Source organism: Choloepus didactylus, chromosome 8 (genome assembly GCF_015220235.1).
Source record: "Choloepus didactylus isolate mChoDid1 chromosome 8, mChoDid1.pri, whole genome shotgun sequence".
Taxonomy (NCBI): domain Eukaryota; kingdom Metazoa; phylum Chordata; class Mammalia; order Pilosa; family Megalonychidae; genus Choloepus; species Choloepus didactylus.
Window position 1 is genome coordinate 37,101,031 of NC_051314.1, and position 27,912 is coordinate 37,128,942.

Consider the following 27,912-nt stretch of genomic DNA (forward strand, 5'->3'; position numbering starts at 1 on the left):
ATGCTGAGGACTGTCGGCAACCACTGGGAGCTAGAAGGTACAACGAAGGATTCTCCCCTGTAGGTTTCAGAGGGAGCATGGCAGCACCTGCCAACATTTCGATTTTGGACTTCTAGTCTCCAGGACTGTGACATGATAAATTTTATCTTATGCCATCAGGTTTGTTACACTTTGTTACAGGAGCCCTGGGGAACTAAGACAATGACTGATGATCAACAGCAATGTTGACATTGGTGTCATAATTTTACTAACAGTTTATGACTTGCAGCTTGTAAATCTTAGACCATGTCCCATACAAGTTTTTTGTTCTAGAAAAAAGAATGGGAAAGTCATTAAAAATGTGGTTATTAGAGCAAGTTGTTTTCCCAACCCCAAATAATACTACTAATAATAATTATGGCCAATATTGATTGCATGTTTATGACATACCAGGCTCTGGGAGAAGCACCACATGAATTATTTTGTTTACTTTTCACAACCACTCTATGGGGCTAGGTCTGTTATCATTACCTTTTGTGGAAGGGACCGGAACTGAGGGGGTTCACTCATTTGGTCAAGGTCACACAGCAGTAAGTGGTGCAGCTGGGATTGGAACACCAGGGGGCTTTTAATTCAGCTATTGGGCTTTAGAAAGTCAGTGTGTGTTGTGTCCACAGAACCTCCAAGGCAGATAACACACTGAGACAAAAGGCCATGTGGCAGATTTTTAACAGAGCAAAGGAAACTCACTCCCCATGAGGCCCTACTGTTGGCTGTAATGTGTGGTGTGGCTACTGCAGTTGGCTACTATCAGCAAGCACAGTGAGTCCCTTCCCTTCTTCCAAAAACAGGAGATGGGAGTAAGGTTGTGATCACTAACCTGCCTCACTCTACTTAGAACATGCCCGCAGGGAAGACTTGACCATGGCCAACCCTTGTTCTAGGCGGTAAAGAAGCAGGGACCACTGGTCTAGATTTATAGCTCTTCAATATCAACAAAATCAAGAATCAATTAAACAAAAAACACCCTAGGACTAATTCAACTAGCTTTCCCAGAAATATATTTGTGGAATCTGTTTCTGTAATATCTCATTAATTTTTCAATGTTTCCAATATGCATGGTGCTGCCTGCAATTTGGGGCAATCACTTGGGCAAGTTTGCCTCCTTTAGTGAGCTGCTTTCTAAGCATTATTAAGTTATAAATTTAGAGCTGTAAAGCATCATAATATTAGGACTGTTTTGTTTCTTTGCAGAGCTCATTAACCACTGGCAATTAGCACTGTTTCGTGCGCAAAATAGCACCATGTGGCGTGTTCTGCAGCCAATACTATGGACGTTTAAATTACTTTTGCCATCTGCCTTCATGCAAAGGGAAGCAGAAGAGAGAGGCTCTTCACTCCTTTCTTAACTTTCTTAGCTCTCGAAGGCTTAAATAAAACAAAAATGACATTGCATAACACTCACCACTCCTCTCCTGGAGAAAGGCCATCTTGGCTTTTTGGACTCTGGTGGGTGAAATTACAGAAAATATATTATTACTTTGAATAATTAGTGACAGATCATTGCAGCTCTTTATAAAACCTGCCTTTTAAATGGTCAAACAGAACCAATCCTGCTTTAAATCTCTATTTCTTGAGAATGCACAGAATGAATACTTACATTTATGCAGATGAGTGAATGAAGCAATGTTGCAACCTAAAAGTTGGTGTTCTATTGCTGCCTTAAGGTGATACTAGTCTGTTTCTTTACTAGAGTATTGTTTAGCCTCCTTCCCCCCATCACTTGGGGAGAAATCGATAAATAGTGATAAAGATGTTGAATAATTCAAGACAGAGTCATAAGTCTTAGGGGCTAAAAGGATGGCTCCTTCAATTTTACACTGTCCTACCACACATAAATCATCCAATCAGATGCAAATTTAATAGTCCAAGATTGCATCAACCCAACAATCCCCAAGTGTGGATATACAAGACTTTGAAACAGGGAAACATCAAACTATATCATCCATCTTTATCTTGGGGATTATTGTAGTTGTTGGACAGTGTCCAAGTAGTCTTTAGGAGTTGCTCTGAGCTGAGAAAGAAGTCGTTATTCAATCACACATTTTTTTTTGATGACCAGGAAAATAAAGAGGTTAGATTCCAGCCTCTTGATTTTTATGTTGGTTGCATCATTTCATAATTCTACCCAGAAAAAACTGGAAATAGTCTCTTGGGTTTAAGTGAGATGTTCTGACCACTCACTATGCAAAATGGATGCCCTTTAGGGCTATTTCTCTCTCTAATCAAATTCAACAGGAGGCTTTGCATAACGCTTCATATGGAAGCAATTACCTGAACAGCATTTATGACAAAGAATGTGCTTGTGGGACTTTTCCTCCTGGATCCCTGAAGGCACCTGTCAGGCTAAGTATCGTCTCACTCATTCTGATCACTTTATTGATCTTTATAAAGGGGAGATTAGGTGGACTCTCTTAGGGACAAATGAGCTTCACCATTTATAGCCTGGCATTCAAGAGCTCTTAGGCCGCAAATGTCCATGGTAAATTACTATGTTCAATTTGAATTTGCAGTGATTGGGGTCTCTGGTCCTCAGCAGATCTCTCTCCTCTGATTTTTCTAAACTTGTGGTTTATTTTAGGGCCTTGGGAAGCCATTACAAGTATTCAGAGGAAGATGTAAATAAGTCAGTGTTGAATCCACAATCTTCAAATATCTGCATTAAATAATAAGTTTTTCCTCCTTTATTAGAGCAGTTGTGGGTTTATAGAACAATCTTGCATAAAATGCAGGATTCCCATATACCACCCCACCACTAACACCTTGCATAGGTGTGGAGCATTTGTTACGACTGATAATAGCATCTTTTTATAATTGTACTATTAATTAAAGTCCATGGTTTAACTTAGGATCGGATTCACTGTTTGTGAAGTGTAGCTCAATGGATTTTTTAAAAACCTTTTTATTCGGTTGCCATATATACAACCTAACATGTCCCCTTTCAATCACATTCAGATATATTTTTCAGTGCTGTTAATTGTGCTCAGAATGTTGTGCTACAAACACCACCACCCATTACCAAAACATTTCCATCATCCCAAATAGGAACCCTACACATTTTAAACCTTAACTTCCCATTTCCTATCCCCACCCAGTTCCCTGTAACATACATTCTAGATTCTGACTCTATGATTTTGCTTGTTCTAATTGTTTCAAATCAGTGAGATCATACAATATCTGTCCTTTTCCATCTCACTTATTTCACTCTACATGTGTTCCAAGTTCATCCATGTTGTCCCATGTATCAGGACTTCATTCCTTTTTATGGCTGAATCATATTCCATTGTACGTACATACCACATTTTATTTAGGCATTCATCAGTTGATGGACACTTGGGTTGCTTCCATCTTTTGGCAATTTTGAATAATGCCCTTATGAACATTGGTGTGCAAATATCTGTTTGAGTCCCTGCTTTCAATTCTTCTCGGTATATACCTAAAAGTGGGATTTCTCAGTCATATGATAATTCTATACTTAGCTTTCTGAGGAACTGCCAAACTGTCAGCCTCAGAGGCTGCACCATTTTGCATTCTCACCAGCAATGACTGAGTGTTCCTATTTCTCTGCATCCTCTCTCTTCAACACTTGTTCTTTCCTGTTTTTTTTAAAAGCAGCCATTTTAATGGGTCTGAAATGGTATCTCACTGTGGTTTTGCTTTACATTTCCCTGATGGCTAATGATGTTGAGAATCGTTTCATGTGCTTTCTGGTCCTTTGTATATCTTCTTTGAAGAGATTTCTGTTCAAGTATTTTGGCCATTTTTTGATTGTATTGTTCTGTCTTTTTGTTGTTAGGTTGAATGATTTCTTTATATACTCTGGATATTAATCCTTTATTGGATAAATATTAAGTTTTGCTCAATCAGAATCTTTTCAAGAATAGCCCCAGGTGATTATTGTGCACATCAAAGTTTATGAAGCACTTCTGTAGATCATGATTTTGGGTTATGTGAACTATATTCTAAACTCATTGAGAAGAGGGTATGGACAGATAGGGTGCAGTATGTTGCATATTTTTTACTTTGTGGTATCTACCATGACACTTGTATTAGTTAGGGTTCCCTAGGGAAACAGAATCAACAAGAGATATCTATAAATATAAGATTTTAAAAAAGTATCCCATGCAACTGTGGGTATGCATGAGTACAAATTCCGTAGGGCAGGCAGCAAACTGGCAACTCCAATGAAGATGTTTGATGAACTCCTCAGGCAGCAAACTGGCAACTTTGATGAACGTGCTCCATGAACTCCTCAGGAAATGATCTGGCAACTTTGATGAACTCCTCAGGAAATGCTTTGCTGGTTAGCTGAAGAAGAAGTAAAGATCCTCTATCTGTCTCACTTAAAAATCTTCAACTGATTGGATTAAATCCAGCTGACTGAATTCACACATCCTTCATTTTGTGAAGACACATCTTTTGTTGATGCGATCAGTCACAGCTGCAGCCAGTTGGCTGATGATTTAATAAACCAGCCTTCTGGTTTATTAACCAGCCACAAATGTCCTTGCAGTAATGGTTAGGCCAGTGCTTGCTTTACCAGGCACTTGGACACCATCACCTGGCCAAGTTGACACATGAACCTAATCACAGTCCACCCCTTGTCAACTTGGCAGTTATACGCATCATCTTAAACCATAGTTTATCTGTAAGTAGAGAACAATAACAGATATATATTTTGCCTAACAATACTCTGCTATCCTGCTTACAACTGGAAATGAACTAAATCTTTCCAGAATATGGTGCAAGTCCTTGCGTGACATTAACTCTCTTAAATTTGATTTCTTTTAACATAAATACTGCAAAATGAACGATACAGCTTATGTCATATGATAAGGGGATAAGATAGAGAAGAAAACAAAGATATTTGCTTTACAGACAAATACAAAACATACTCATAACAAAACTAGGAGGAAATATTCATGTCATCATAGTCCTTGTTTCTATACCTGGTCATGTGGTCATGGTTCATATTTATCACTACCTTCTTCTGCTACCCATTCCATGTTCCCCTTACCCCCAGCAAACAGTTAAACTGGCCATGGTTCTTTGCCTGGTGGGGTGACCCAAACCTTCATTCCTGAAGTTTCTTGGCCATTGGTAGTCCTGCCTGGATTGGATTGTTGCAGTTTTCCATTGACTTTAATCACAGGGCATGGTAGCACTAAGATGCCCTAAGGGATCTCCTGTTTTCCAGGAAAACTCTTCTTTACCTCCATTATGTAGTTGCAGTGTTATTTCCCCTTGATAGTCAGGATCAATCACGTCAGCCATTACAGTAATCCCCTTCCTTGCTTATTGATTCAGAGGCATAAGAAGCCCAAAGTGGCCAGGTGGCAGTGTCTTAATTTCCAGTTCAGTGGAATTATTGCTATGTTTCCTGGTATAAGCACTCCTCCTTTTGGAACTAAGACTTGTAGACCAGCAGAGCTTAAGCTTGCAGGGACAGGAAGCAAAATTTTTCCCAGTGGATCACTAGGAGAGATAGTGAGTGGTGCCACTCCTGTTTCCACCCCTTGATTCCTGGACCTGTGAATCCTGGCTATGGGAGAAACAGCACCATAGAGTGGACGCTGATTCAGAGCATACACGGCCTCCTGGAGAACACTGCCCCAGCCCTGCAAGGTACTGCCACCTAGTTGGTGCTGTAATTGAGTCTTCAACAGGCCATTTCACTGTTCTATCAACCCAGCTGCCTCTGGATAATGGGGAACATGGCAAGACCACAGAATACCATGAGCATGTGCCCATTCCCTCACTTCATTTGCTGTGAAGTGGATTCCTTGGTCAGAAGCAATGTTGCTTGGAATAACATGAAGGTAGATAAGGCATTCTGTGAGTCCACGGATGGTAGTTTTGGCAGAAGCATTGTGTGCAGGAAAGGCAAGCCCATATCTGGAGTATGTGTCTATTCCAGTGAGAACAAATCACTGCCCTTTCCATGATGAAAGTGGTCCAATGTAATCAATCTGCCACCAGGTAGCAGGCTGATCACCTCAGGGAATGGTGCCATATTGGGGACTGAGTGTGGGTCTCTGCTGCTGGCAGATTGGGCACTCAGCATTGGCTGTGTCCAGGTCGGCCTTGGTGAGTGGAAGTCCATGTTGCTGAGCCCATGCATAACCTCCAACCCTACCACAAAGGCCACTTTGTTCATGAGCCCATTGGACAATGACAGGAGTGGCTGGGGAAAGAGGCTGTTTGGTATCCACCAAATGAGTCATCTTATCCACTTGATTATTAAAATCTTCCTCTGCCAAAGTCACTCTCAGGTAAGCATTCATATGGGAAACAAATATCTTCTGTTTGTATGATAGACATAAACAAATGTCTATCTACATACCTCTTCCAAGACTTCCTTGTCACCAATTTTCTAATCAAGTTCCTTCCAAGTCCCTGACCATACAGCCAAACCATTAGCAGCAGCCAGCCCAAGAATCAGTATACAAACGCGCCTCTGGCCAGTTCTCCTTCCAAGCAAAGTGAACAGTCAGGAGCACTGCTCAAAGCTCCACCCCCTGGAAGGATTTCCCCTTACCACTGTCCTTCAGGGACACCCCAGAAAGGGGCTACAGTGCTGCAACTGTCCACTTTTAGGTGGTGCCTGCATGTCGTGCGGAACCATCTATAAACCAGGCCTGAGTTTTCTCTTCCTCAGTCAACTGACTGTAAGGAATTCCCCAAGATGCCATAGCTGTGGGCTGGGAAAGAGAAGGTAAGGTGGAAAGAGTGGGGGCCATGGACATTTGGGCCACTTCCTCATGTAACTTACTTGTGTCTTCAGGACCTGTTCAAGCTCTATCTCATATATACCATTTCCATTTTATGATGGAGTGCTGCTGTGTATGCCCAACTTTTTGGCTGGGTCAGACAACACCCAGCTCATGATAGGTAACTCAAGTCTCATGGTAACTTGGTGGCCCATGGTTAAGCAGGCCAAAAGCTATTTCTCAAATGGACAGTAGTTATCTGCAGAGGATGGTAAGGCTTTACTCCAAAATCTTAAGGGTCTGCATTGTAATTCTCCTATAGGAGTCTGCCAAAGGCTCCAAACAGCATCTCTATTTGCCACTGACACTTGCAGCACCATTGGATCAGCTGGATAACATTGTCCAAGCAGCATAGTAGCTTGCACAGCAGCCTGGACTTGTCACAGAGCCTCATCTTGTTCCAGCCCCCATGCAAAACTAGAAGCTTTTCTGGTTACTCAGTAAATGGGCTGGAGTAGCACACCCAAATGAGGAATAGGTTGTCTGCAAAATCCAAAGATGCCAATTAAGCATTGTGCCTGTTTTTTTTGGTTGTACGAGGAGCCAGATGCAACATCTTATCCTTCACCTTAGAAGGGATATCTCAACATGCCCCACTGGACACCTAGATATTTTACTGAGGTGGAAGATATCTGTATTTTTGTTGGATTTATCTCCCATCCTCTGACATGCAAATACCTTACCAACAAATCTAGAGTAGCTGCTACTTCTTGCTCATTAGGTCCAATCAACATGATATCATCAACATAATGGACCAGTGTGATGTCTTTTGGGAGGGAAAATGATCAAGATGATGACATAAGGGTGGAGAGTTGATATACCCCTGAGGTAGCACAGTGAATGTATACTGCCGTCCTTGTCAGCTGAATGCAAACTGTTTTGGTGATCCTTACTAACAGCTATTGAGGAAAAAAAAAAATTTGCCAGATCAGTAGCTGCATACCAGGCACCAAGGGATGTGTTGATTTGCTCAAGCAATGATACCACATCCGGAACAGCAGCTACAATTGGAGTCACCACCTGGTTAAGCTTACAATAATCCCCTGTCATTCTCCACAACCTATCTGTTTTCTGCACAGGCCAAATAGGAGAGTTGAATGGGGATGTACTGGGAATCACCACCCCTGCACCCTTCAAGTCTTTAAGGGTGTCATTAATCTCTGCAATCCCTCCAGGAATCCAGTGTTGCTTCTGGTTTACTATTTTGCTAGGCAGGGGCAGTTCTAATGGCTTCCACTTGGCCTTTCCCACCATAATAGCACTCACTCCATGAGTCAGGGAACCAATGTGAAGATTCTGCCAGTTGCTGAGTATGTCTATTCCAATTATGCATTCCGGCACTGGGGAAATAACCACAGAATGGGTCCAGAGACCCACTGGACCCACTGTGAGACAGACCTTAGCTAAAACTCCATCAATCACATGACCTCCATAAGCCCCAACTCTGATTGGTGGACCAGAGTGACATTTTGGGTCTTCTGGAATTAATGTTACTTCTGAACCAGTGTCTGATAATTCATGAAATATCTGATCATTTCTTTTCCCCAATGCACAGTTACCCTGTTAAAAGGCCTTAGGTCCCCCTGGGGAAGGCTGGGAGGAAGATTAACAGTATAAATTTTTGGCAGTGTAACTGGGTCCTTCCCCAAGAGTAACCAGCCTTCCCCTCACTCAAGTGGCTCTGGATCTGTAAACTGTCTCAAGTCTGGGAATTGATTAAGGGGCTGTGACTGTCTGTTTTTGTAATTCAAGGTAGGCTTTTGTTCACTTCAGCTACTATTCTGTTTATACAGTCTAAACAAGAATTTAGTAGACTGCCCATCTATTTTACTACTAGATACTCTATGATCTACTGGCCAATGCCATAATTCTCTGTGAGTCAGATTATTTTGACTGCTGCTTTGAGCCTGTTTTCCATTATGGTAGTCATGCCCACCTTGCCTTTGGTGGTTAACTGAATAACTGCTGCCACATGGCTTCTGCTGACTCGGGATCCAATTATCCCCATCATGTTTAAGGATTCCAGCTCAGTGATAGCAGTCCCCACAGTAATATCAGACCTACAGAGAAGGGCGACTACAGAGCTCTTTAGAGATGATGGAGCTAGTCTCACAAATGTATTCCTCACAGTCCTGGTAAAAGGTGTGTCCTGTGGACATTCCAGGGGTGTGTGAACAGGTCTCCCATGATAAATCCACTCTAACATTCCAATCTCTCTAAGCCTCTGAATTCCCTCCTCTACCTTATGCCAGGGCGGTTCTGGCATTTTGACCTCAGGTAATGTTGGCCACCTTTTGGTCCACATTTCAGACAATCACCCAAACAAACTGTTAATACCCTTTCTAGCACCTCAATCTACAACACTGAATGCAGAATCTCTGCTTAGTGGGCCCATATCAGTAAATTCAAACTGATCCAACTTTATATTCTTTCCACCATTATCCCGCACCCTTAATATCCATTCCCACACATACAGATTTCTATCTGTATAGGATAGAAAACTCATACAATTCTTTTGGAGTATAGCACACTTCCTCATGGGTCACCTGGCCTAGTTGACACATGAACCTAACCATCACAATGCTATACACAAAACTTAATAAAGAGCAACTAATGTGATTTAGAAATATCATACAGCAATTATGACCTTATTCCATAGCATGGTCCTTCTAAATCTTTATTATGCAACAGAATCACCTGGAAGTCTTGTAAAGCACCCAGACTGCTGGGCCCCACCCACAGAGTTTCTGATTCAGCAGGTCTGGGGTAGGGCCCCAGGATTTCAATTTCTGACAAGTTCCCAGGTGATGCTGAAGGGGGTGGTCTGGGACCAATCTTTGGGGACCACTGCCCTTTTTGTTAACTGGTTTAGAGCAATTGTTAAGCATCATGAAATATCTACTAACCTCTGTTAAAATTATGTTGATTCTGGAAATGGCTCTAACTTCTGGGGACATGTCCTCGAGCAGATCACTGGACCCCACTTGATTTATTCAATAGGATTGTTGCAAGTATCACAAGCGATAGTAGATGTGTAAGGGTGAAAGGGATCTAAAAGAGTGAAGAGCTGTACAGATTTTAATTATTTATCCCCTGGTGGCTTCTGGGTTCCATGTATAGATGATGATAGCTGCACATACAATGATGGTTGATGCAGGCTGGTGGAAAGGGCACTGGACCAGCAGTCAGGAGCCAGATTCCATTCCTTTGACACAAACCAACTGATACACAGGTAGGTCACTTTTCCTTTTGGATCTCACTTTGCACACTTGTCATTGAGGAATGATTCTAGTTTGGTTGTTTCCAAGTTGTGTTGCTATGTGTCCTAAGCTTTTGGGGATGCCTTGGAGATGAGTTTTTAAGACCCACCCCAGCTTCAGGCAATGTAACTTCACTTGTATCTGTTTTATAGACTGGATCTACAGGTACAATTTCTTTTGTAAAAATGGCTCTGCTAAGAACAAAACCAGTTTAAAACCACTGAGATGGATAATCTTTAAGTCCGTTTTAGCTCTCAAGGGCTTTGATTTTCCCTCAGAAACATGAGGAATGCACTTTGAACATCTCAACTGTTCTCTTCTTTCACAACTGAGAGGAAGATACAGAAGATTCCACCCCTAAGGCCACCTCTGTCTTTCAGACACTAATCTGCTGCTGGCACCACTGCCTCCACATGGTACACCTGGACAAGGGCACCAGTGTGAGGCTGAGGACCAGGGAGGGGAAGTAGTAGTATAAGAATGATGCAGATGGTGCCCACCAGCCCTGAGAGGGTTTGCTCCAAGATGGTCACCCTCACCTGCACTAAGTCTGGGAGCTGGGGGAAATAACTGGAAAAGAGGACACTTTGAGGGAAATATTTCTGCAGATGAGTGAATGAAGCAATGCTGCAACCTAAAAGTTGGTGTTCTATTACTGTCTTAAGGTGATATTGGCCTGTTTCTTCACTAGAGGTATCATTTAGCCTCTTTCCCCCCATCGCTTGGGGAGAAATCAATAAATAGTGGTAAAGATGCTGAGTAATTCATTTGAGACAATCACAGGACTTTGGGGCTAAAAGACTTGCTCTTTATATTTATACCATCCTACCATAAATCATCCCATCATATGCAAGTTTGGTAGACTGACCAAAGTTGAGACTTGAAGATTTCCTCAACCCAGTATTCATCTTTGTAAACCAGGGCTGGCATTCAGCTGGTTCCAGTTTTTGATGGTTGGCATATGTTCTAATTTGTCGGACATATGTTCTGACTGGTCAGTACATGTGTTCTACTAGCTATTAAATATTTTGAAAATACCCCTGCTTATAACAGTAACTGTCCCACGTGCTGCAATGAAAGTATGCGGAATGATCGGGACCTGAATTCAGCAGCAGAAGTGGGTGGTACAGGTAATCAGCAGCTCCATCTGACACCAGAAGGTCTCCAGGGAACACCTCAAGCCCAGGTAGGTTCAGTACCACAGAACTCCTCCTGCGCTCGTAGAACCTGTGCTCAAGAGACAAAGGGAGAGAGCTTAGAGCTGGCATGCAGCCAGTTTGCTCCTTCAGACCACCTCTGGTCACTTGGAAGTGGCTTCTGGCTCCCTGATGCCTGTTCTCTTGGGGAGGACTCTGAGGTCACTCAAGGCTCCAGGAGGGAGGAAGGACACTGGGACATGTGCCCTCTGCATTTACTCACCACCTCTTTGAGCTTTATTGACCATTTATGATTTCGACTAATCCAAAGCAGAAGAGCTCATCAAAAAGGTCAATGCAAACACACCCTACTTGTTCTAGCTGAGAAGGATACTAGAAAGAAGACCTGAGTTGCAAAAGTCTTTGCAAATTGCACACACCACCTCAGAGATGAGCAAGATGAATGGGTGTGGCCACCAGCATCCCTAGTGTTCCGAAGCTGGGTGTTTAAAGTCAGCCCTTCTATTTTTCCCAGTGAAAAATTATTATTATTATTATTTCCCAGAGAGAAATATTATTGGAAAAGCTTGGAAAATAGGCAGCTATACTTTCTTCTTTCCACTATCACATTACATGAAATGTCTTATTGATTGTTCACAAAATAAATGGTTGAATATCAAACCCATTGGGGAGCAGCTCCAAAGGCACTGGATATCTTTACGAAGCATATTTTGCACTTTTGCAGCTAAGGAGCCTGACTGATAACATACGGTAATAGGAATTTTCATAGCTTCCCCTTCAGAACCCATTCAGATAGTCCTTTGCTCTATTCTGAGGCTTGTGAACTGTAATTCATTCCATTTGTTGACCAATGCAACCTCTAAATTTTCTTTATATCAACTGAGTAGTTTAGCATATAGGTTAATTTGTATACAGAGGAATTTTGTCTTAATTTACCAACACAATCATAGCTATGGATTTGCCTTGCCATTGAAAGCCTAGTTTTGTCATACCCCTTTGGATATTGTGGTTTGGGCCATTGACCATGCAGCTCCTCTAGCCCCCAAAGCGGCCAGGCCTGGAGCCCTGTTAGTCTCCCTAGTCCTATCCTTCTCCTGCTCTTTCAACTTTTCTATCTTCCTACTGCTCACATCCTACCATGTTTTGTAGCCAAGCCCCATGGTTCTGACATATATGAGTGATGGCCTTTCTCCCTGTACTTTCTTCTCTTGCCTCATAATTGTACATTCTTGGATCTCATGCCCTCTTTCTTGTTAGTGTGTCTGTTATCAGGACATGCCCTGCCCGGCCCATCATGCTGTTGATTACAACCTGGTCATGAGAATACCCTGTGAAATTTACTATAAACACCCAGGCCCAGGCCCTATGCTTTGAGATTCTGATTCAGCAGATCTGAGGATGGGCTTCTGTACCTGGAGTTTTATCAGGCCTTCAGGATGCTCACCAGAGTTGAGGAATAACTGATTTTGATGTTATAATTACCTTGACATAGGCCTTTTCTACCTATAGGTTTTAAAGATTGTTTTAGATTTTCAGTTTCTGGCTTGAAAACTCTTTCAGATCATTTTACTTATGGACAGTAGAAAGAGTTGTTTAGGAAGTTTTAATTATTGAATACTATAACCCATAAATTCCATTAAAATGTATGAAGTAAGGCTGGTTTGGACTCTGTGGATAGCAGTTGTAAGCATGAAAGAGAGTTAATTTTCAGTTCCCAAAGGACCACAGAAGTATATAATGAGTAAATAATGATTTTGGGTAGTTATAGGAATGGAAGGGGCTGAACCAGATGGGGATTGGAAGAATTACAGTAATTTGAATGAGAAATGTAACCTAAGTGGACTTTGGCAGAAAAGCTTACTCTTTTGAGCTTGAGCTTGAGATGTTACACTATCAGATAAGAATCATGAGTCCATTAGTTTCCTAAGATTTTCTAAGCTGTCTATATTCTCTGGAGACCTCAGGGAGGTCATAACTACTGGAGGAGTAGGAGAATTAGTCTTCTCTGACCACCACTAGGCTGTCTTACATGTTTCTCTTAGGTACTTTATAGTACTCTGGAGTGGTGGTTAAAAAGGTGGGATCAGGATTGCCTGGATTTTAATCCAAGCTGTGTGACCTTGGGCAAGTTAAATAGCCTCTCTGGCCCTTACTTTGACATTTGTGAAATGCAGACAACAATAATACCTGCCTATTGTGTGAGGATTAACTATGTCAATCAACACAAAGCACTTAGAGCAGTACCTGGTAATTAATATGCTGTCAAGAAAAGCTATTATATTGATTATTGAATATATAATTGAATACAATGTTATTTTTTATGTGTGTGTGTCTCTTTTCTAGACTCCCAATTCCTTAAGTGCAAGAAAAATGTCCTATCATCACTTAGGTTGGTAGGTGCTAACTCAGTACTCAATCCATTGCTAATGATGAGCACGAATGAAATAGCCTCTGGTGTAGTTCTCTCACATGGAAAGCACCTTGCTTTTTGAAATAGTTTTGCAGGTTCGTGTCCTATTCCCTTAATACCCTAAGCTCCTAGTTCCAGTTCTAAATCCTTGTATTTAGTAAGGGCTCAATAAATATTTGTCAAATGAATGGAACAATAACCAAGCCTGCACTTACCCAGAGTCATCTCTGCTGTCTCCTTGCATGAACTTTGGCAGAATTTATACTCCAGCAACATCTAGCCACCTTCTGTTCTTAAAACTACTCTGTACTTCATACCTCAATTCCTTGGCACAGGTAGTTCCCATCTGCCTTGCTGTCTCCATTTTTTTCTGTCTGGCAAACTCATATTCATCTCTAAATTCCAGTTTAGATAATCTTCCTCCAGAAAACCTTTCCTTATCTGCTCAGGTAGAGCTAAGTCTCTTTTTGTCCCTCCTCTAACCCCAGCTTGCCTCTTTACTCCATAATGATTTCATTGAAGGCTTGTTCTGTGTCTCATATATCATAGAATCTGAGCACATAGCAGAGAGCCTGATATAAGAGTAGGTATTCAAATAAGCTTGTTGGATAAATAGAATGATATAGGTCAGACAGCCCCCAATTGAATTTGTTTTTCCATTCTGGATCATAAAAGAACAAATTATACAAAAGTAAAATGCACTCTGAGTCTCCCCAATCATTAATAGGGGTTAAATTACCCCTGCTTATTTCTTCCATGTGCCGGGTACCTTGTGACAGAAGGCATCCATTTGTGAACATAGAGGTTAAGTTGTGGAGCTTAATTTGCACATCTGGAGCAGAGGAAAGAAAACTGGCATTCATAGGGCTTGATCCATGACCTTGGCTTTGTTGCCTTGGCCTTCAAAGCCCAGGAGTGCTCATCCTAGAGAGGCGGGCATGCCCCTGGGAGGGCATAAAACAGAATCTTCATGGACAGGAAATTTTTATGTTCATCAGAAGAGGGCACAGGTTAATAAAAATATCAAAAACCACAGTGTAATGATACAGAGACAAAGGCAAACAATAAAAAACCACCTCCTGTTCCCAGTAACATGGAGAGACATGAATTGGTGCAAAAAATGTGCCCCTTGTCACCCATGTCTGGCAGCGGAGTAGATTTCTGACCCCCATCTGGTCTCTGTCAGCAGGGGTTGCTCAGGTCCTTTGGTTAATGATATTAATGCAAGAAGTCACAATGAATGCAAAATTACTTTGAAGTTAGCACTCATGGATGGGGTGGTGGTGGGGTGGGAGGTTGCTGGAGGTTCCAAATTTTTTTGCTGTTCCAAATTTTTGCTGTTCCAAATACTAGGATTCCTTCTTATAAAAGGTGGCATGCATGCCGGATCACTATGTCCAGTTCTAGATTGATGATCCAATTCAAGGTAATCATTGCATTAAGTGCAGAATTCAATATCACCTTTCCCACAACAAATGGTATCACAGTGATGTGGTGGGGGCCTACGTGAAGAGGGGAGGGAAGAGATTTTTTGGTTTTTGATTTCCTCACAGGGAGATTCAGCTAGGAAATGAACTAATAATAAATGCAACATTTTGGGCTGTGGCTGGCAAACAATTCTCACTGTATAAGTACAGTACAACTTTATGCTGCCCTACTCTGTTTGGAAAAACACAACTAAACAAATATTCTTGGGGAATGCATTCTTTTGACTTGCTGCTTGGCTGTTCTGGTCCTTCCCTACAGGACAAAATCCTGACCCAGGGTTTTTTTTAACTGGGTGCCTTATCTAGACTTTGCAGCCCTTTTGGGCTCGCTGGGCCCCACCTCTCTCACTCACAACCCAAACACAGCCACACTTGCACTAACCCTGAGTTGCGTTGCCCCAGGCCGGTCAGGTCCGAAGGGACTAGTCCCATCGTAGCTGGAATAATCTCCTTGTCTCCCTTCTGGTACCAGAACGTCTCTTTTTTCCATCCTCTGCTGAACATCTGAAGGTCCATGGTGTGGGCTGGTGACAGCAACAATTCAGAGAATCCAGGGAATCCTCCCCCATGGCTGACCAGGCCCGTGCAGCCATGCATCAACACTCAACAATGAGGCTGCTCTTGCAGGGGAGTGCCAGAAAAAGTTCCTGGTGGAAATATGTCTCTCAGCATTTCAGTGCATACACTTTGTAAAGAATAAGTTGGTCTCGTTGCGTATCATCCCAATTTACAGTCAGCATTGACTGAACACCTAATCTTGCTAGGGGCTACATCAAGTGCTTTACATGTATTATCAAACTGATTTTTACAAGCACCCTAGGAAGTGAAAATTACTGTCCTCATTCTAGGACCGAGGAAACTGAGGCTTAGAGAGATGAATGAGGAACTCATCTAACGTTGCACTGTTAGTGCATGACAGAGCCAGATTTCAAATATGCAGATCTGGCTATGAAAAGATTTGCAAATATAAAGAAAAGAAAAAGGTACACCAAAACATTTCAAAGCACAAAAGTGATTTTAAAAATTGATGCAATTATGGTCACTATGTTAGGTAAAAGAGCGGGTGTGGTAGGTTGAGTGGTGGTCCCCCAAAAGATACGTCCATGTCCTAATCCCTGGAACTTGTGGATGTGATTTTTGCAGATGTATTTAAGTTAAGGATCTCGAGGTGAGATCACTGTGGATTATCTAGGGGAGCCCTAAATCTGGGGACAAGTATCCTCGTAGGAGACACTCAGAGTGGGGACACACAGGGAGAAGCTGGAGAAGGCCATGTAAAGGTGGAGGTAGAGACTGGATTGATGCAGCTACAAGCCAGGGGACGCTTGGAGTCACCAGAAGCTGGAAGAGGTGAGGGAGGATTCTCCCCTAGAGCCTTCGGAGGGAGTGCAGCCCTGCCACAGCTTGATTTTAGACTTCTGTTCTCCAGAACTGTAGAGAATAAATTTCTGTTGGCTTAAGCCACCCCATGTGGAACTTTATGGAGGCCCCACAAAACTAATGCAAGGGGCAATACAATTTATTGGCAAGGACACTTGACTTATGGGCCTGAGTCCCAACTCTGGCCTTTATTATGGCTGGCTTTGACATACTGTATTTCTGAGCCTCAGTTTCCTTATGTGGAAAACGAGAGTGGCGCTGAGACCTGTTCCATCTCTCATGGGCCATGAGTGGAGGATTCAGGAGCATTGCCCTCATTTTCCCCTTCGCTGGCAAGTGGATGGAGGCAGTAATTAGTGGTGACCTTTATCTTGGCAGAAATGTTTGAGGAAGCAGAATCGAAGCTCATTCCCCTAGAAATATGACTAATTCATCATTTACATTTTCTAAGCATTCCTTCTCTTCAGTGGGCTCAGGTCAAGGGCTACTGGCCATGAATTCCCAGGTACAAGTTTTAAGGGAAAATAATGAAAAATCCTGGAGAATATGTGAGGCTACAACTGTCCTAGAGTGATATACGTGTTAACAGAATAAAAATCTTATGGAAGGCACTATAATTTGGATAAAGCATGGTTTTATCCTTTCTCCTGCTATGAATATTGCCCAATGGTTGTTTATCTGGTAGATTTTATCAGGCACCATTCCTCAGAGCTGGAGCTCTTGTCTGATGGTAAAAATTCATGGAAAAGGTAGCCTTTTTTTGCAGGCAGCTTTCCAGCAATTCTGTGACTAGGAAAGGTACGTGTTCTGTTTTAAAAATCATAGAGATCTACCTGATGCTAGAAATAGTATAGTGCAATTTGGATTGCTGGCTTATAACAATGGGTTGATTACACAGGAAGAGCAAGTTGAGAATCAGTAACATTCTTTTTTATTTTTTTTTTAAGCCACTCTTCCCTTTTTAAAATAATAACAGAGAAATGACAACTATATTGCTGGTTACTGAACTGTAGTTCTCTTGGTCAAAACGGGGATATATTTTTCCATTATGAGTACTAGAAGATTGTTGGGAAATTTCCTTTGAACTTCTGACTATAGTTTCCAATTTAACTTCCCCCCAAGAAGGTCCATTTCTTGGAAATATGACTGAGGAAGCAGAAAGGTTGAGTATAGCCTCTAGCTCACTACCCAGAATCCAGTGTACATCGTGGTACCTGGTGGCTACTTCATATGTGTCAAGGGAACAAATGGAAGATTCATCTCGACACATTAGTTTGAAAACAGAACAGAGGCAACTCTTTGGAGCCTCATCAATGTGGAAAACAATCACCACCCTGTACTGCGTCTCTTTGGGCTCAGTAATATTTATTGAGCAGAAGCATGTTCAGAGCCTCAGAGCAGTTGCTGATAACACCCAGGAGAACTCTCACTGCCTTTCTAGGCTACTGTATTAACTCGACGAGAGACAAAATACTGCCCAGTGGTATTAAGCAATACTTGCAGAAATCCCTACAAACCCAGGGTACAGTACAAAACAATAAGGAAATGGTGTGGGGGTTGAAAGGAGGTGAAGGGAGACAAGAAAGCTGGAGGAGAAACTAAACCAGACAAACATGGAACAATATGATTTCCCCTACCTGGCATGTCCAAACCTAGAACTAACCAACCAATCACTCAGCTTCAGTTTTTTATTCTTCTCTTCCACTCTCCATCTTTCCCTTCCTTCTCTTCCTCCATACATACTTACTGAGCACTACTCTGTGCCAGGTACTGTTCTAGGCACTAGGGATATAGCGGTGTATAAAAGAGACAAAACCCATGCTTTCATAGAGCTTAAGTTCTAGAGAGCTGATTTCACTGGAGGAGTAACACACAGCACCTGATATGAAAGAAATCTGTCCCTCCACTCTGTACCTACAAACTATGCCCAGGTAAGGAAGCCTTCCCCGATTCTCTGAGTCTGCAGCCTTCTCTTTTGAGTAATTAACTGTATGCCACCTATTAGTCTCTACTTATTACCTTTCCAACAAGCTTTTAAGCTCCAGGAGAGCCAGGACAGAGTCTTCATCCTTTTTATTATTTCCCAGACTTTACAGGCAGTGCTAGGTATATAAGAGGTTTTTAAATAAAAGTCTATTGAGAATATAATATTATATTGAAACTAATGTTCAGGCACATCAAATGAGCTTACTGTGGTTGACCGTTTTAATCTGTGGTCAGAATATTTTAGAAAGAATAAGTCAATGATTTGCACACAGGAAGTGCTGAATGAATGAATGAATGAATGAATGAATGCTGTCTTAAAATAATAGTAGCTATATTTGAGTTATACTATTTAATCCTTACAAATATCTTCTGAAACAGGTACTATTTGTATCTCCACTTCATGGATGAGGACATTGAGGTTTTGAAGTGTTGAGCAACTTGCCCAAGGTCATGTAGCGAGAGAGAACTGGAGCTTAGATGCAAAACCAGGGAGTTTGACTCAGTAGCTCTTAGTATCAGGTTATGATCCTTGCAAGGCAACCCCAGATGAATCCTGCTTTGCGGAAAGTTTTACCAGTATTCAGTATTTTTATCTGGTTGTTTCTTTGAGATAGACTTTCAAATACTGGTCATTTGGTTTTCAGGCTGATGTCACCTACCTGCTAATTTGAATAAATTTGGCTTTCTTCCTATTTCCTCTTAAGTGCTGTAAGGTTAGTCTTTATTCTCATAGAAATGTGGTATGTGCATTTCCTTTCTCAGCTTCAGGTCTGACTTGAAGATTAGGTGGAACAGATACCTTTGTGGGATGACAGAATTTATGGACTGCCAGGCTGGTCTACCTGTCCACAACACCTCACCTACTTGCTTCCATGTTTAGAATCCCACCACTCAGCTTCATTGCTTGGTTTCAAGTGATGCCTTTTATCAAAATGCAAATTCATTAGGGGATAGACAAGCAACGCTGTAAGCCTTGCAGTTGCCAACCTGTCTTCATTCTCCCATCCTCCCTTTCCTTCAGTAAATATTTTTAAAGGTAGAGTTCAGCTGTTACTGGGTGCTGGAGGTTCAATGGTGAAAAAGACATGGTCTCTGCCTCCAGGAAGTTCTTAATTCTGGGAGATGAATAAATTCAATACAGAGTGATAGGTACTATGATAAAGATGTTTATAAGGTCCAGAGCAATTCCAAAGGGAGGAATATGGTGCTTTATTTGGGAAGACAAATAGACTGGACATTCGTTAAGTCTAAAGTCTTCCATTCTTTAGTAAGAATGAATGGTGGGACATATTTTGGTGATAGGAGGAGAAGGTTTGGAGGGAGTATGAGTTCACTGGAATATTATAGAGGGAGAGAGGGAATGACAGTGAGGAAAAGAGTTCACAGGGGAAAACTTGAATCAAAGATATGACACTTAACTGACTTCACAACTGAGAGTAGATTGGGTCCTTCTCAGTTACAAGAGCCTGCCCAATTGTCAGGCCGTGTGTTAAACCACTATATCAGAAGAAGGATCAGTATTTCTGGAAAAGAGTTTATTCTCTTCTACAAGGTAAAGAGAGGTTTTTGTGATTGACTGACAGCCACAGAGTCAAAACATTTCTTAATTGTATATACCAGGGGTCAGCAAACCTTTTCTATAAAGGGCCAGATAGTAAACATTTTAGGCTTTGTAGGACATTGGGTCTCTGCAGCAACTACTCAGCTTTGCCACTGCATGTGAAAGCAGCCATGGACAATATGTAAATGAATGGGTGTGGCTGGGTCCCAATAAAACTTTACTTACAAAAACAGGTGGTGGGCTTAACTTGGCCCATGGACTATATTATTTAACCTTGTTTATACCATTTAACAGGCATAAGCTCTATGAGGTGATGCTCCTGCGACATGGATGGATAGTGGGATCCCAAGTGAAGCTTTTCCTAATCTTAGTGTGACCACAATGCCTGGTATGAGGAAGAATAGAGGGAGGTAGCAAAAGAAAAACAGACAGAGGATCTTTGTGGCAGAGTTGTTACCTGTTTACAAAAAATTCATGCTTGCAATGAAGTTTTTGATTAAAAAAATGGATTGAGTGTTCTGATGCTGATGAAAAATTACTTATTCTTTATTAGTAATAATATATGAATGTTTATTAAAATATTAATTAACAGATTATGATTATATTCACTTAGTCTTTTACTTATTCATTCAACAAACATTGCTTATTATGTGCCAAGTACCATCTTAGGTCCTGAGAAATAATATTGAATGACTCACGGTCATTGCCAAATAACAAGAAGTCCAGTTTACCACATCTCTAATTCCCTGTGTGACTTTCTGTAATCTTTAACTATTTTGTATTACATGATTGTAACTTCTTGAACCCCCACAGAGCTTTGTAAGGCCTCAAGTCTTTTGACCAAGCTGTCCCTTTGAAATTTACCGATTTCTCTCACTTCTTCACAAAGATTCTGCTTGTCAACTAAAATTACCTGCATGCTATCTTTTGCAAATGGCCTAGGCTTTATTGCTGCTAGTTTTGTCTTTATCTCTGCTGGCTGCATCTTACAACTACACTGGACTCAAACTTGACCTTCGGTAGGAAGCATTCCTTGATTAAAGACTCTCAAATATTTATCTCCAGCCAAGATGCATTCTCTAAGCAATGCTGTACTCAAAATCTCCCCTTAGATGTTCTATAGGTCCTAAAACTCAACATGTCCAAACTTGAATTTGAGCCCTCCACCCCATCCACCCTCTTGCCCTTTCTTTCCCCAGTGTTACTTAGATCAGTGAATGGATCCATTGGCTACCCAACTGTACAAGTCAGAAGCCTGGAGGTCATTCTTTACAACTTCCTTTCCCTTGTCCCTTGTAGCTGACCATTTATAAAATCTTGGTGATTATACCTCCTAAGTTTCTCTTGAACTGAGATACTTCTTTCTAATGCCACTGCCTTCATCATAGACCAAATTACCAACTTTTTATCCCGGATATTCACATTGTTCTCCCTGAGTCCACACCTGTCATCCATCTGATTGTATCAATCCATTCAATGATTTCACACTGTTCTTAGGTTTTGGAACAAAATCTATAAACATCCTATTAGACCCTGCATGAAATGACTCTAATAAATCACATCCTTTCTCTGAGACTACCCTTTTATTCACTTTCTCTGACATGTTTGGATGAGGCATCATCTTCGAGATTTATTTTGTTTTGCACCTGTGGAAGACTTGAATTCATGGCCCCATCAGTCCCTGAACCCACACCCCTTGCTTTTAACATTTCAGTGCTCTCCCACTGTGGGTGACATATAATCTTCTGCCTCTGAGTTCAACCATGGGACTTGTTTTGGCCAATGGAATGAGGCAAGAGTGGTGTTGTGCCAGTACAGGGTCCAGGCCCCAGGAAGCTTTACATGTTTCTGCTTGTTCTCCTGAACCTCTCCCTTCATGCTGCGGCTAGCCCTTGGGTCCCAATAGGAGGATGAAGGACATGTGGCTCAGAACTGCCCAGCTGAGCCCAGCATAGGTCAACAGACTCCCAGCAGACACATTAGAGCGCTAAGACATAATAAATGGTTGTCGTTTTAAGCCACTGAGGTTTGGGGTGGTCTGTTACATAGCAATTGTTAACTGATACGTACCATGGTCATTTTCACAATAATTCGCACAGTAAAATGGTTTCATAAATATCCTCTACCTTTGATCATACATCTAGGTCAACAAGGGTTAAAATCAACAAAGACTGCAAAAACCCTTTAATAAGGGTTAAAAATCAACAAAGATGGATCTCATCCTTACCACTATAAACAGTAAACTGTACTTGAGAATGGAAGTCCGGTAATAAAACAGTGGCTAATTCCCTGAGGACTCCTCTGTGACTTTCCAAACGAAGTGAGGATTTTCCAGCCAGTTCAAGTATTGGGTAGATGAAGTCAAGCATGGATCTTTCTCTTGCTGCCACCAAAGCTCTTAAGCATCCCTGGGAGAGATGACAAATCTGCTGACACAACCTAGGGCCAGGCTGAAAGTTCAGAGCTGGTTTTGGAAGAGACGCAATTCACCTTCACTCTAGATAAGGGCAGAGCCCATCACGACAGGCATTTAAAGGTCATCCTAGGTTTAAACAGCACATCTTGTTCTCTTTATCCTTTCCTCTGAATTTCTGTTTGAAAAGTTGTTGAATGTTTCTGGCCTTTCCATTTTCTCAACCTGACAAAATTTGTTACTAAGTTGATGTTAATTAAACCACAGGGCCACATCACTGACATTTCAAATGGAAGCAATGACTGCATATGACCGTCATATCCTGTCCCCCAAAGCCCCAGCAAACTGCATTAGGCTATGTAAAAGGGGACTCCTGAAATTAAGATTTTTCACTCATAAACTTAAGACTGACTCAGATACTATAAAGAAAGTCCACTGAATAATACACTGTAAGTTTGCTCTGTCAGAACCAGAAAGAAAGATTTAAAAGTAAATACTCAACAGATTTCACAGAACTGGAGAAAATAAATATGTACACACCTGGATTGATGTGATTCTTCTCCCTGAAATAATAGTAATAAAAAAAATATATTTTAGTCTTTCTCAAACCCACCCCAAATTTCAAAGCAGGCATCTTAAAAGGAAAAGCAATGAGCTCTCCTAGCTAAAATGTTTAATTTTATTTTTGGGGGGTGGGGAGGGGTGAGGATGGGATTAGACATTTGAATAATTTGCTCTTTCTCTCTTTTTAAACCAGCTACTCCTTTTAATCCATGCTGTCTTCAAATGGCATGTACTTTCCAATGTCTGAGACACCATCTATTGCCTGGCCTTGATGAGCCCTTTCATAAAGTGCCTTCAAGGATACAGAAGAAGAAAATGAGCTAAGCCTTCATTCTCTTTCTTTCCAAATTGTTGCAACCCTTTTGTTCAATATCCAATGTGTCCCAAAGAGTGTGTGCCCCCTCAACAGTGACATCCTGGGCTGTTCTCCTGTCACAGAACCCCCTGGCCTTTGAGGGAATGTGGCAAACCTGAGACCTGTTTTGCTTTGCATTGCACCAAATAAAATGAGCAGGCTTAGAGCTGAGTTACCTGAGTTGGGTGCTGTGGAGAGGGGCTGGGCAGAGGGCAGCCTTCTCTCCTCAAAGGCGAGAACTGATGAAGAGACCCTTCATTGATGGGCAGAAGCACAGGAAAAGCATGGTTGTCACCAGGCCCAGCTTGGGGCTCCAATGAGTCAGCTGCATTGAAGGCCCATTCAGGGTCGGAAGGCAATCTTGAGCCAAGTTTCAAGGGTGATAATGAGTGCCAAGAATCCTTTGGGCTTCCAGGTGGACTTTTTGAAAGATAACATGGGGAACCTGCAGGCTCCTTCCAGCTACCCCAGGAGGGCACTTCCAAGGTGTCCTGCTGAGGCAGTGAGTGTGAGGTTCCACATCCACTGCCCCTTAATCTCCTCAGAGTGGGAGAGGTGGAAATGCGGCCTGGGGCTTGCCGGTCAAACTGGAGAAGATTCCCCTGGTTCTCACAGTGCTTTCTTGACAGGCTCCTCAGCGGGGACCTAGGAGAAGCCCCGCAGCCTTGGGGCTGCACCTCTGGGTTGGAAGACTCCCTGTTCCCAGTGGAGCAAAGGGGATCCATTGCCGGAAGCTTCCAGGGAACATTGTCCAAGTCATTGTTCTCTGGACCACACTGGAGCTGCTCGGTTCCCACGTTCAAGTGCAACTCTTCCCCTGGTATTTCTTCTTCCTTTTTAAGATAACTACCAGCAGGTCTTTGCATCTTCAGTGGGGAAGAACAGAATGTGGAATCTGTTGCAAATGAGGAAGACTGAGATGAGAAAAAAAGGTAATTGAAATTTTGAATGAAAACTTCTAATTGTTTATGAGAGACAGGTAAAGGCCAATTAGCATTAGCAACCTTCATGTTTTGAAGATAATTAACATATCTGATGTCAGCTTTCCCATCTAAATAGTTTGTATATTGAAGTTTGTTTACTCTCTACTTAATATCCCTTCCAGATTCAAAAGAGAAAGCCACTAAAAACCTTAGTGATCTAAGAGACTTCTTGGAAGTCACATAGCTCATCATCTTTTGATTAGATTATTCCATTTTAAAAGAATCAAATATATATGAAATTTTCCTTTCATTCTGCTATTATTGCTTATTTTAGTACAACAGTGTACTTCTGGAATGTATGACCTGGGCAAAATGGGCCCCTTTCTTCAAAGTTTAAATTGAAGAATGGTGTGAAATATTTGGTGAAAGGCATTTTAGATTTTATCAGTCACTATGTTTTGGAAAAATGGCTCGAGAGCATGGAGAGAAAAACCCAGACATCAAAATATGGCTGCTTCTCATGATTAGAGGTGTTTTCTAGGTCTCACTAAAGCAAACATACCTCCCAATTAAGTTCTTCCTACTCCCAAGCAACACTGTTTCTACTTGATTCATGGTGACTTGGAAATGGCTTCTCACAGTTCAGTCATTTTTTCAGTTTGCCATATGAAGAAAGTAGTGATGTATAGGAAAGCTTCAATCTTTACCCATCACATCAATTTTTGCAAAGAGTCAACTCCTGATTCTTAGCAGATCTGGTATGGAACTGTGGAACAGATAATATAGACCACTGTCATGGGCAATGTGGTAGGTGGTTTCACACTGTGCACGGATTGTCTGCTGAACATATATTCTGAGATCTCCAACAGTAATCTTAGTGAGCCTCTAATTCTAAAGCAAAATCCAGCCGTCTGGAACCCTTGGGAAGTGTACATTTTAAGGATAGCTAACAATTTACTTTTTTTAGTGTTATATAATTTTAATTGCATTATAACATTTTTAGTAAAACTTTCAGTGTATTATTTACTTTCTGAACTTTGTAACAGACAAAGCTGAGAGCCAATTGAACTTTTCCTGATGACATGGCCTCATTATTTTGACTATCACTAAAGTTGCATTGAAATACCATGACTATTATGCTTATTGTAGTTTTATGGAAAATATAGTGATTGTTACCAGTTTTAGAGCATATAATTATTTATCCCCATAGTAAATGGTGCTGCACTTCTCATTATAGTCTGTGTGTCTGTGGAGAACAGCCACTTTCTTTTTAATTTATTTCTTCTTATCCATTTCAGACTTAGAAGTCCAAAAGCCTGTTTATTATAACCATATGTACAGAGACAATTAACAGACTCTGAAACAGATCTTTCTAGTAAAGAGGTAGAGCCTAGAGATTGGACACTGTCATGTGTCCATGAAAATGTTATGACATGGGTTTTAGGGACTCTTAGGGTCTCATATATTTAATCCCTGGGTCTCATCTGGTTAAAGAGTAAATGAAACTAACAAGTACTGGATTTTAAACTAGAGAATTTTTCAAGGAATGAGTTTAAAAAAACCCTGAAATCCTTAATGTTGGGTTTGCTTTAATATTTTGAACTGAGGACTCAGCGTTATAGGACACCACATGTAGAAATAAAATGCATTAGGTATCTTTTTTTGGATGGGGGCTATTATCAGCTAGGAATCTCACATGCAGTTAAGGTGGGATTGAACTGCGTTTTGTTTTTGGATCAGTATTTTCTAGCTGCTCCTGTAGGAGAAGAATGAAAATACATGTTCTGACTGTTAATGAAAACAGATGTACTAGGTAAATTCAGGTCCTGAATACCTGTTGTTTCATGGAGGGGTCAGTTCCTCATTCTTCCAACAAAACAAATGGCTGAGCTGAGGACTGGAGTTACCCAGGTACTTTCACACAGGCACACCCCCACGGAATTCTATTACTTTACTCCTTTATATGGTTGCCTAAGTTCTAGGCAGCAACGATGTTAAAGCAATTCAGTATGTTTACACAGGCACTTGCGTAATAAATATATCAAAATCCTTGGTCCTTGGGTTTTTCCCTCTTGTTTTTGCCTTCTTTCTCTTCTTTTTCAGGGTTAGGACATCCTTTCCAATTGTCAGGGACAGAGGTATGGTCGTATTTATGTCTGATAGAATGTTTAGGTTATTAAGTGTTAGTTATGGGCCAGTGTCTTAAATATATTGGAATTGCATGGGCCAAGATGAAACCAACTGCTGTCCCAGCTCACCGCAGAACTGGAGAAACTTTAAATACAGCAGGGTTTTGGGATGCAAGACTCTGGTTTCTCTCAGCTTCACCAACTAGCTGTGTGACCCAGGGCAAGCCATTTGCCTCTGTCAGCCTCTGTGCCTGAGTTTATAAAAGGGCATCAAGGATACCTTAAGCCTGTTGCCAGGATTAACCTTAAAGAGTTAAAAGTTAATAGTAAATCCGTTCATGCTAACTACTTTCCTTTAAGTTCCCTAAATCAATACACAATCCTTGTAAAGAAAATTCACCAGCCTTCATCCTTCCCAAGCTTTAAGAACACAGCAAACACTCACCCACACTGTTAGGGACGCCATCTCTCTGTTCTTGAAGTTAAACCTTGCAGTTTAATAATTCACTAATTCTTTTTAGATCTGGAAAGACAGGCAAAACAAGACCGAGCAAAGCTGGTAGCAACAGGACCTAAACAAACAGAGTGCAAGAGGGAAGCCCAGAAAGCAGAGAAAGGTCTCCTTAATACCTGTGGGATGGCCCGTCTCTGAAGGTGACATTGTCCCGTGGGTCCTGACGACCCACTGAGCAAACCACAGAGCGAGCTGCCAGGGCTCAGAGCAACAGGTTCCACACCTGTAACAGTGGATCCTCCCCCACGGAATGCAAGCGATCATGATGACAGCTGAAATGAGGAACTGGCCTCTCCCCTCCTTAGAAACTTTTCTAGTTATTTGTTTATGAAAAAGCCTAAAAGGAAGCAAGTTCAGAATGTATGACGACCTAAGAAAAAGGCAGGTGATTTGTTTTTACTGATCCAATACAAAAATGAAGCAAATGTGGCTTTTACTGCCCCATAAGATTTTTAACGACCATTGATGGTTTAGTGAGGTAGTTCTAGGTTTCTGTTTATTTTGACTCAAGTTAGGAGAATCATTACTTTCTTCATATCTTAAAAAAATTAGTGTTGGTATAGTTTATTAATGGAATTCCTTGTAATGCCTTGAATAATAGAGGAAGTAATCATTGTACTTGGGGACAAATTTGTGAGCATTAATTTTACAAATAAAAGGCAAATGGAAAAGCATTTGTGTATACCTGTACTCTCGCTAGGGTAGTACCCTAAAGAACCTCTATTTGGGATTTAGGTAACAATATTCCATACATTCTTAAGAATATATGCAGTATTTTGTAAAAAACAACAACAACATATTTCTAGAGGCTCTCTATAAAAGCAAATTCAAACAAATTCTAATTCATCTAATTTATTGAAATTTTCATTGCTTAGAATCATTAATATACAGACTCCCGTCTCTACCTCCAGAATCTGATCCAGAAAGTCTGGAATGGGGCCTGTGCCAGTTTGAATGTATTGTG

At 41.3% G+C, this 27,912-nt stretch overlaps 1 protein-coding gene across 7 annotated transcripts in view; it reads right to left on the reverse strand.

Annotated features, from left to right (window-relative positions):
* The window catches only part of PLEKHG7 (pleckstrin homology and RhoGEF domain containing G7), a 65,612-nt gene extending 38,433 nt beyond the window's left edge, over positions 1-27,179 (reverse strand). Inside the window, exons 1-7 of one of the 7 annotated variants that reach the window (XM_037845177.1) lie at positions 27,065-27,112; positions 26,880-26,957; positions 24,868-25,071; positions 23,559-24,277; positions 23,004-23,026; positions 11,169-11,296; positions 1,445-1,485 (exon numbers count right to left, since the gene is read on the reverse strand). In XM_037845177.1, coding sequence (XP_037701105.1) covers positions 1,445-1,485; positions 11,169-11,296; positions 23,004-23,026; positions 23,559-24,248 — 882 coding nt within the window. In that variant the 5' untranslated portion in view covers positions 24,249-24,277; positions 24,868-25,071; positions 26,880-26,957; positions 27,065-27,112. Of the gene's footprint in view, positions 1-1,444; positions 1,486-11,168; positions 11,297-22,960; positions 23,027-23,558; positions 24,297-24,867; positions 25,072-26,879; positions 26,996-27,064 lie in introns of those variants that run through there. The other 6 variants (XM_037845178.1, XM_037845174.1, XM_037845176.1 and 3 more) reach the window with 6 other exon arrangements.
* Between the last annotated feature and the right edge of the window lie 733 nt (positions 27,180-27,912).